We start from the raw sequence: 10,343 nt of genomic DNA, 5'->3' as shown, positions 1-10,343 counted from the left end.
TCCTTTTCCCGTCTCCGCCGGCCGTTAAAGAGCGCCCGGTTCCGCAGAGCCCAGGGCTCCCAGCCCAAGGGCACGGCCGTCTCTCATCCTCACACCGTGGAGCGCTGCCTCTCTTCCCTGCCTCCACCGCGGGAGTTGCCCACGGGGCGCGGGCAGAGCTGGGCCGCTCTGGGCAGAGATGCTTCCTGCTGCTGGCTCTGAGCAGTCGCTGAGCTGAGCGCACACAGCCGGGTCTGCTGTGCTGCCTGAGCCGTGCTTCATGCCCGGCTCATCCGTACTCACATTAGGGAGACCCGAGATGCACAGGGCTTCTCCACCTGACACTTCTCCAGCCATCAGCCCACGCTGCCGCCGGGCAGAGCGCAGCTGCAGGGTCACCGGGGCAGTGATTGGTGCTGGGAATTTCAGCTTCTTTGCAAATCCAGGGCTAACTGGTGCCTGGCCGTCCCAGCAGCTTCCCTTTGAAAACACACTGCATTCAGAGAGCAGAGGTAGGAACTTTCTTGGAGTAAAAAAACCAAAACACCAAAACCAACACAAATTGTGTTTAGAAACAAGAGGAATCTGTACCTAAACCTGGAGGTGAAGGTAAATATCTAATTGAGATCCTCTTGTTTACAACTCTCATTAGAACGATTTGGTGACTTTGATTAGATTGGAAACAAACAAACCTCTGCTGGGAAACTTATTTAAGTTATCTGGTCTCCATCCCCTCCTGCCGGATCAGCAGACGGAGGGGGAGGCCGTGCCTCCAAGGGCCATCTGCGCTTGTTCCATTGCTGGTTTACTGTCTGTGCCTGACATTGCTCATTATATCTGCCCATTAATTCCTCTGACAGCAGAGATGGTTCTGCCAGGTCGGAGGATCAGACTTGGCAACAACAGCTAGAAAAAGAAGGAAACCAACCCAGCGTGCCAGGGGCTTCGGAGCTTCCTGAGGCCGGGAACTTGCTCCCAGCAAGGATGAGAAGCCCCCGGAGCACCACCAAGTCTGCAGCTGCAGCGCTGATCACTTTTCAGGGTGGGGATTCCTGGCACATCTCTGCTGCAGGAAGGGCTCGGGGAACGTTCTCTGGCCGCTCTCCATTCCAGTGGCGTCTGTTTTCATTTCCTGAGTCATGAAGGAAAGCAGCGAGGAGCAGAGGAGCGGCTGCGGGAGGCCAGGAGGCGCAGCCCCACGCATGGGCTCCCCTGTCCCTGCGGGCACCGTGTGAGGAACGCGCTCAGCCCTGCGGGTCTGGCAGCGCAGGGAGGGCAGCTCCCCTCCTTCACTGCGCCACTGCCAAGAGTAAGGCGGGTTTACCAGGCAGCGCGGGCCGCTGGCGGAGGACAGGCAGGAGTGGTGAGAAGCAAGCAGCTCTCCAGCAGCACGGGCTGGCTCTGCTCCAGGGGTTTTATGGCTCTTTATGGCTCCCGAGGACCTGACCCGTTACAGATAAGTGGTATCAGCAGCTTAATTGGAGCCGGGCCACCTGACACCTGGAGCACCCTCTGTCCTTTACACTGCAAGGACTGTCTTTCCCCACCTCAAAAGATAAAATAAAATAGAACCCCGACCTTCCCAGCCCCTCGCAGACCTGAGCAGAGGCTCCTGCTGGCCACCAAGCAGATTATGGCCCCGTGCGGGGGCTGAGCAGCTGAAATCAGTGCAGATCAATGAAGTGAGAGGAGATGACCTGCAAATGGCAGGAGTGACTTAAAGTGAGCTCGCCTATTGCCTGGTCTCGCTTGCTGGTAGGCCATACCCTGACCACATATGTTCTTGTCTATTTGCCCTGGGAAGCAGGGCAGGGGCACTGGAAGCTCCATGTCCAGCTCAGGGGGTTCTGCTTCACTGTCTCCCTTACCACTCCTGCTCATTCTCTGCTGCCCAACCCCATTAATTTACTCACTGTCCACTGAGCTGCTTGTGCAATGCTTTTATGGGGCTGTGTGAGCCCTGCTGAAGCTGTTCCTTCCCCTAAAATACGAAAAAACAGATTGTTTTTCCTCCACATCTGTTAAATTTTGCCTTTTGAATTTCACTGCAAGAACAAGCCCCTGTTTTTCAGTCTTTCTGGCTAAGGAGTCAGCCTAAGGTGCAGCTCACGGTAAGGCCTTCAGCGCAATGCTGTCTGCAAGGATCTCTCTTCTTCTAGCTTTGCTAAATCAGCAGATTTGAGGATGATTTGGGTTCGTCTTGGGTATCAGAGATGGCAGCGGAACAGAGAGATCAGACGGTGTGTGCTCAATCAGCAAGCGCTGAAGGAGCCGCGCTAGCAATTGTGATATTCAGCCTCATCTCATCAGGAAAATTTCACCAGAGTTTACAAAGCAGAACCTGAAAGCACTGTCTGAAAAGTGCAGATTGTTTTTCAAAGGCACCAGATTAAATGAGAGAATCTGGGGTTAGGAAATGCCACTGAAGCCACGAGCGGAGCAGGGCTCTGAGGAGGCCGAGGTGCGGGGATGGGAGCTGGGAAGCACTTGGCTCAGGGCTGGGCCTCCGAGGAGCTCTGCACACGCTGCTCGTGCAGCAGCAGACTCGATTTCTGCCCCTCGCAGCAGTGCTTGCAGCCTTCTCACTGAGGCCACCGCCAGGGGCAGAACCATCGCAAATCTCAGCGGTGTCTGATTGCATCGTCCCCATCCCGGGGCCACAGAGCAGGGGCTGCAGGACGGCCCCACCCCCAGCAGTCGCTCTGCTCCGGCTCCGGTCGTGGCCGAGATGAAAGGACCGGTTCGCTCCTGCCAGGACCCATCACCGTGCGCCGAGCAGTGTTTCAGCAGCGCCGCTTCTCACAGGCAGCAGCCCTGCCCCGAGCTGCTCTGCTGCTCACTGCCCAGGGAGCGGCGGCCTCAGCTCAGGACTCCCACTCTTCTTCTCTGACCACTTCCTTCCCAGAAACCAAACCAGTTATAGAGAAATGAAGGGGAAACGATAACTTCTCATCTAATGAGGACAGCGTGGATGTGCTTGGAAAATTGCTCCCCCAGTCTCTAGCAAAGCAGCTTTCTGAAGAAATGCTTCTGACTGCTTTCGGGTCACTGAACTGCCCTGGGAATTCTCCATCAGCAAATGCCTTTGTAGGCACTTGCCCCGTGGCGTGTTCCAGGCGGAGCCGCTGCTCCCCTGAGCCCGCGCCAGCAGCGCGTGCAGCCCCTGTGCCCCCCCGCGTGCGCACAGAAACCAGTGCAGGGTCACTTGTTCACGGCCTCTCCTCTCCTGTCTGGTGGTTCCTGACACCTTAGTTTGGGTTTTGAAGAACTCGGGCTGATCCCACAACTCGGTGTTGCAGTATTTCAGCATCTCTCACGTGCAGTCAGCACTGTCACTGCCCTACTTGTGTTGGGCTTTGCACCTGTGTTCGTGCTTGTGCCTGAGCTTCTCCTTTCTCCTCCAATTCAGGAGAATGAAAAGAGAGGCAGAGCTTCCTCTTCCAGCTTGGAAAGCCTTGCCCTGTCTCTCCACCTGCACTGAAATGTCAGACATTTGCTGTGTGTTGGTGCTGGCAGCTGCACTGAGCTGGTGCACTCCATGCTGTCCCTGCAGCAGCTCTCCAGGACGAGGTCCCCCCGTGCCACCCTGCTGCTCTTGGTGTATGGGGCTCTGTGTCCCCGCACCCCGGGCAGGCTCAGGGGAGGCTGCGTTTTGCTGTGTCCCCCCCCTGCTGACCCCGAGCACCCGGCCTCAACACCTCCAGGTGGGTCAGTTTGAGAAAAGCTGCTCAGAGGCTCATTCCCCGCAGCAGAAAATCCCCAGCCCCGGGGTGAAGCTCTCCCATACAAAAATAACCCAGCCAGAGCGGTGTGCTACAGCTTGGTTCGAACGAGGAAGCCGCAGAAGAGCAGAGCTGCGCACCAGCTCAGCATCCTCTGTCTCACTCCCTGTGCAGCGCACAACGCACGCAGGGATGGGGGTACGGCCGGGCTGGGGCTGGCTCCTTCTCCCAGGTGAGGACGGGCAGAGCGGGCACAGAGGGGCCGGAGCTGCCGCCCCGCCACGTGGTGGGTTCACTTTCGGCTGCCAGCCCTGGGGCCGTCACAGCCCCATGGGGATAAAGCAGGCGGCCAGGGCCCCCCAGTAAGCGCTGGTTTCTCCCTGCCGCATGGGAGCAGCTCAGGGGAAGGGCGACCTGCACACTGACGTGCTGTTTTTCTCCCTTGCTGCTGTGGGGATTCTCTGCAGTTTGCCAGGCTCTGGTTGTCCCCAGGGAGGTGAGCGGCCAGGAGGGCAGGACGCTCTCGCTGCGCTGCTGGTACGCGCGGGGCTACGAGGGCTACAACAAGTACTGGTGCCGCGGGGCCGCGCGGGGCTCGTGCCACAAAGTGGTGGAGACTGCGGGGCGAGAGGTGCCGCGCCGGCACGGCCGCATCTCCATCACGGACAACCACATGTTCTGCGTGGTCCTGCTCACCGTGGAGGAGCTCTCCAGGGAGGACGCCGGGAGCTACTGGTGCGGGGTGGAGAAGGCAGGCTGGGACATCATGGAGCCGGTCACCCTGAGAGTGACACCAGGTAAGCACTGGCATCGAGCTGGCTCGGGTTTGTGCTGGGCAGAGCGCTTCTGGGAGGCTGCTGGGTCCGTGCCAGGAAGGAACAGTGATGTGGGGAACAGCCCCTCAGGCCCGCTCCAGTTACGTTGGTTCCCACCCAGTATACACCAGCAGCAGGGCTGGCACATGACAGGTTGATGCTCATAGATGCATGTGGAGTGCTGGAGCCCCGTGCAGGGTTTGCAGCACCGTGGCCAGGCTGGGGCCGCTGCTTGGGCTCCAGCATGGACTGCACACAGGAAGGACGGAAAACCGCTGCCTAAAATTGGCAGTGAGCGTCCACGGCTGAGCCACAGCGCTGCAGCCAGAGAAGCCTGCAGGGCCTCTGAAAGTGAAAGCGGGGCTGTGAAACAACATCTGAGTTTGTAGCTCAGGAAAAGGGGCAGATCCAACCCCTCCAGTGTTGGTAAAGTTCACAGCTGCTGGACAGATGCTGGGAATGGCATCCCACTGGGACGTGGGTAGGGTAGGGGCAAGCGCTCATCTCCTGCCAGCTGAGACGTGGGGGCTCGAGCTCCCCTCCAGGACACAGCTCCCACCAGGACTGTCCCTGATGCAGCCATACCCACAGCTCCCAGCCCTGTGCCCTCCAACACCATAACGGAGTTCCCCTACACCGCCAACGTCACTGCCACAGGGTGAGTCCATGGGCATTGCAGAGAGGGCAGTGGGGTCACAGTGGTGGGGCCCCACGTTCCCTGGCAGGGTGGATCATGGGCACACGATGGAGCCCGTGTGCTTTGGGGCAATGCGGCAGCAGGGACTGAAGCGTGCTCTCAGGCTGCTGGCCCTGCTTCGTGGTCCATCCCACAGTGCAGGGCTGCAGGAGGAAAGCACCAGCCTTCAGGAGGGTCAGGAACAGCCCAGCTCCTCTCCTCCCAGCCCCTCTGGGCCAGCCCTGCAGGCCTTGCTGCCCACCGTGCTGCTGCTGTTCCTCCTGGCTGTGGCTGGCTCTGCTGGGCTCACCCTTGCCCTGAGAAGGAGGAGGAGGAGGAGGAAGGAAGGTAACAGCACTGGGGCACGAGCTGGAGGTCCCTCCCCGGAGGGGACAAGGCACAATCCCAGCCTTATCCCCCCTGACAAACATGAGCTTTGATGGCCCCTTCTTCCCAACCCCAGCTCTGCAGATACCCCTGGGAGCAGTGGGAAGCTCCCAGCCGTGCTCACCTGCAGTGCAGGCACAGCGGCACCATCAGGTAAGAGCGTGGCCAACCCCTGGAGCCACGGCCCCCCCCTGGGCATCCCCTGTAGCTCCAGGCTGCTGTGGCCACACAGGGGCAGAGATGGCAGCAGTGGGGACACGAGTGGGGCCACGACCCAGGCTGCAGCCCGGTGCTGGGACAGGCTGCCGGGGACGCGCTGCCCCCTCGCAGCAAAGGCCCCGCAGCACCCAGCCAGCCGGGCACCACCGCAGAGCTGAACAACATCTACGACAATGAGCTGAACCTGAGAAAGGTGAGAGCCCGGCACGGGCAGTGCTGGCGGTGCGGGCAGGGGTGTGCAGCCCGGGCAGGGCCATGCAGGACGACCACCCCCCAGGGCACCCGCACCGGCAGCAGTGACACAGAGGAGCAGTGCAGTGAGCTGGGGGACGACACAGTCTACATCAACAGCTGATGCTCAGGGAGAAGAGGATTCCCTGCAGTCCTAATGAGGCATCGCTTGTGGGCATCGTTTCGGGTTTTGCTCTGAGCGGGGCAGGGAGCAGCACTCCCTTCCCCGTGTCCTTGCTGCAGTCTCAGCAGTGTGACAGCCTCTGCCGTGGGGCTCTGACCCTGCTCCACCCCAGCTTCCCCCCTCTGCTTTGCTGCTGTGGATTGAGAGGTGCCCCCAGGATGGGAGGAACCCAGAACCCGACTCCTTTGCATGCTGGTGCACAGGACATTCTCCTGGCTTGGCAGCATGGGGATTGCTTTAAATGTATGTAAATGGCAATAAAGAAATACCCTACAGTGCGGAGGAGATGGGGCCTCTGCCTGTGGGACCCTGCAGGTGAAACAAGGACCATGGGGCACGCTGCTGGTGCTGGGGCTGTGTCAGCAGGGGCTCAGGCTGAGCAGGGAGAAGGGAATGGAAACAACATGGGGAGCAAGGAAAGCCAGAGGTGAATGGGGATGGGGCAGCAGCTGAGGCTTCTCTGCCCGGGCTTCCCCGTGAGGTTTATCAGCAATAACACGTTGGCAGTCGCCGGCCACTTCTTGAGCTTAGAACGTGCCGCTCTGTGCAGTGACCTGGGGCCAGAAGGGTGGAAGCAGCTCACAGCCACTGCCCCGGGTCCCTGGGAACAGGGCTACCACCACCCAGGAGGAAAATGCAGAGCTTCCTCTTTATGTGCGGGGGTGTGGCGTGGGAGGGCAGGGGGCAGACGGGCAGGGTGGGAAGGAGCTGCCCCCAGGTCTTCTCAGGGGGCACTGAGGAAGAAAGCCACTGGCAAGGACACAGCTTTGCTTTGTGCAGCCTGTTTGGGTTCTGAAAGTTTTGCTGGAAACATTTAGAGAGAAAAACTGTTGTCACCCAGAAACCACATTTGTGCCAAAAGGGGCAGCTTTCTGGGGAAGCTGATTCCGCTTCTGCTGATGAACCAAACAAAAGCAGCTGCACCCACTGTGACAGCCAGTGGGGGACGTGTGCTGGGGGTCTGGAATGATTCAGGGTCCGGGGGGAGGCACAAGCCCCTCTGCTGGGACCCCGAATCCCTCTGGGCTGCTGGGATGGGCACTGTGGCTGTGAAAGCTCTCTGCATTTCAGTGCTTTACTGGAAAGCGGTGGCAGTTCCAGAGAAAGGTCATGAGACCAGAGTGACTCATGGCTCGGAGGGAGGAGGCAAATGCCTTAAAAAAAAGACATACAGGGTCTCAAGGCAAACACTGCTCAGGGAAACAGGCTTGGGAACCTCCCGGGAACACGAGCGCACACCAGCCTGGTCCATCTCCTGGGCGCTCTGTGAATCACCACCGGGAAAGGTCCACATCGGGAGGGAGGAGCTGAAAAATGAGGATTATCCTGGTTTGGATGCTTTTCCCACGTAAGTATGGGCCATGCTTGGGGTCCATGGAGGCAGAGGGGCTGCGGCCCTGCAGCCAGGGATGCCCACTGTGGTCCCGCAGCACCCGGGCAACTCGAGCCTACGCTACCCCTTGTATTGCTGCTGTACGGGGCTTTTTCTGGCTCACCACCGTGCTCACTGGGGGGCTCTGTTCTTAAGGCTGGGGACATCTCCCAGCAGTGGCTGAGCTCACAGCCCCTCTCACGTCCCCCGCAGGTGTCTGGGCAGTGCTGGGTCCCCTGCAGGTGACAGCCCATTGGGGCAGCTCGCTGTCGGTGTCCTGCAGCTATCAGCCGGGCTACAGGGACCACCCCAAGGTCTGGTGCAAGCCACGCTTTTTCAAGATCTTCTGCACCTACATGGCCCAAACCAATGGCTCAGAGGCAGTGGTGACGCAGGGCAGGGTGTCCATCAGGGACAACCACACGGCTCTCACATTCGTGGTGACGATGAGCAATGTGACGCCGGAGGACGCGGGCTCGTACTACTGCGGGGTGGTGAAATTCCTGTGGCACAATCAGTGGCACAAAACTGAGGTGCTCGTCTCGGAGGGTAAGGCGGGGGGTGCTCGGGGCCGGTGCTGGAGGAGGCAGAGGGAGGATGGAAAGCACTGCACAGAGCGGAACCTCTCCCCTGCTCCCTGGTGATGTCTCTGTGCCTGTGAGCCCACCCTTGGGGTTTCCAGTTCCCTCCAGTAGAAACCCTTCTGTTTCTCTGGCTCCCGGGTGTGCCTGCACCGCATCGCAGCAGTGATGCTCTTCTCTTGCATAACATTTCTCCAAGAAAAATATAAACATTCTGTTTCAGAGCATCGTGCCATCAGTAATTCCACTGTGGTTTTTTTCTGCAGCTCTCAGCATTTTCCGTACGCCCACGGGGACGGAGCTGCCCCTGAGCAGCAGTGCTGTGCTGGGTGCCGGGCTGGCACAGGGTGATGCCCACAGCCCTTAAGGGGTCACAGACCCCCTCCATCTCCTCCAAGGCCCGTGGGTGGGGACCCCTGGAGGCAGGACGGGCGGTGGGGGTTCTGCGCTGACTCTCTACTTTCTCCGCACTTGTTTCAGCCACAGCTGAGGCCAGCGATGCGCGCCCATTGGCAAAGACCCCCCTGTCCCCAACCGGCTGTGAGGAGCCTCCAGCACTGTGAGTCGGGGCTCGGGGTCACGCTGGCTGTGGCCTCTCCCAGGGCATCCCGCAGGGCGAGCGGGGGGATGCTGGGCATGGGGGTGCCGCAGCCCGCACCTTCCTTGCCCAGACCTGGTACAAGCTCGGTCATTATCCCACTTCTTCTCCCCAGGTCCCAGCTCGACGTCACCCTCCTGCTGCTCTTACTCAGTGTGAAGGTGCCTGTGATCCTGACCCTGCTGTGTGGGGCCGTGTGGCTGAAGAACCGGCACAGGGGCTGCATTACCTGGGAAAACCTGCAGCAATCTGAGACGTCCAGCAGCACTGGGGCACGGGGCAGCCTGGCCCCCCAGCAGCCTGACCCCCCAGCAGCCCCGCAGCATCCTGCTGTTCCCCTGCCCCACGCCCTGCCAGGGCTGAGCCACCGGAGCTGCTCGGCACTGGTCAGCTCTCTCCCTGCAAAGCCTCAGCCCCTCCTGGTGCCCCCCAAATTGCACAAGGGAAGGGTTGGCGTGCAGAGATCCCATGTCTGCTGAGCTGGAGGTGTCACTGAAAGGCAACTTTGCAACAAAGCCTGGGTATCCTGCAGGTGTCTGTCTGTCTGTCTGTCTGTCTGTCTCCAGCACTGGCTGGGGCTCCAGGAGCTGCCGACACAAATGTGTGGGGCTGTGCTGCTGTGTGGGGAGCCCCAGCTGGGGGACATGCTGTCAGTGGTGTAACTCGGGAGCTGTGCATTGCAGCCTAACTGAGCTGCCCGCAATGCCAGCCTGCACCGTGCAGCCACGCACCCACAGCTGGACGAGCCTGGGAGCCGTGTCCTCCCGTGGCAGGGGCCGTCTCCCCGCACAGCTGCTGTCCGTCCCAAGCCCGGAGCTCACAGCAGATCCGGCTGCAGCTCTGCCTCCTCCGCTCGCTGCATCCCGTCCCGGGCTCCGCATCCATCCCCAGGCAGTGGGTGTTTGTGCGCTGCTGAGCTCTGTCAGGGATCGCGCTCCTTCCCGTGCTCAGTGCTTGGCGGCAGCAAGAGCAGCGCTGCCGTTCACGTGGGGCTGTTCAGAGCACACTGAGTCCTCACCCACGCCATTTTTAGCACCACAGAAGATAACTTGCCCAAATGGAACTGCGGCAACCCCATCAGCCTGAAGGAATCTCATTCCATGGGCACGCTGAGCCCGACCCGTCAGCCAAGGCAATGGGAAGGGGTGGGAGGGACTGAAGCTGCGGGGGGATGAGGAGTGGGGATGGGGGGAGGCCTGGAGAGACACAGCTGGGGGAGAGGGGCGCGATGGGCGAGGGCAGTGTTGGGGTGGGAGCTGGGCAGCAAGGCACCGGGGGTGGGGACTGAACGCTGCTGGTGGCAGAGGGATGAAGGAAGTGAGCTGAGAGCAGAGGAAACCAGAACCGCACGTTGCAGCCTGACCTCTGCAAGTGCCTGGGCATGAGTCAAGCAGAAAAGGGAAGGCACAGCCCTGAAGGACAGGCACAGAGCAGGAGGGCTGCCCATTGGCAGAAGCGCAGCGTGGGGCCATGCAGCTGCTGCTGCTGCTCTGCTGCGCGGCTCTGTGCCTCCCCAGCTGGGCCGTGCGGGGACCCGGCACCGTGACGGGGTACCTGGGGGGGTCACTCTCTGTGTCCT

At 60.5% G+C, this 10,343-nt stretch overlaps 2 protein-coding genes across 2 annotated transcripts in view; both read left to right on the top strand.

The window, feature by feature from the left end:
- On the top strand, window positions 2,396-6,422 carry LOC110407509 (CMRF35-like molecule 8). Its single transcript, XM_021415268.1, is given in 9 exon segments — window positions 2,396-2,440; window positions 3,784-3,858; window positions 3,861-3,933; window positions 4,169-4,498; window positions 5,108-5,174; window positions 5,350-5,540; window positions 5,656-5,740; window positions 5,865-5,991; window positions 6,076-6,422. Coding segments are annotated over 9 exon segments (1,071 nt in total). The 3' UTR covers window positions 6,154-6,422.
- LOC110407508 overlaps window positions 7,384-10,343 on the top strand; it is a 7,888-nt gene continuing 4,928 nt past the window's right edge. Inside the window, exons 1-4 of the mRNA XM_021415267.1 lie at window positions 7,384-7,561; window positions 7,799-8,134; window positions 8,647-8,725; window positions 8,880-9,241. Of these exons, the coding sequence (XP_021270942.1) occupies window positions 7,528-7,561; window positions 7,799-8,134; window positions 8,647-8,725; window positions 8,880-9,241 (811 nt within the window). The 5' untranslated portion in view covers window positions 7,384-7,527. The remainder of the gene's footprint in view (window positions 7,562-7,798; window positions 8,135-8,646; window positions 8,726-8,879; window positions 9,242-10,343) is intronic.

The sequence above is a fragment of the Numida meleagris genome, chromosome 17, assembly GCF_002078875.1.
Source record: "Numida meleagris isolate 19003 breed g44 Domestic line chromosome 17, NumMel1.0, whole genome shotgun sequence".
In the NCBI taxonomy this organism is placed as follows: domain Eukaryota; kingdom Metazoa; phylum Chordata; class Aves; order Galliformes; family Numididae; genus Numida; species Numida meleagris.
Note: the sequence above shows the minus strand (reverse complement) of the source record. Positions and strands in the feature narration are given on the sequence as shown.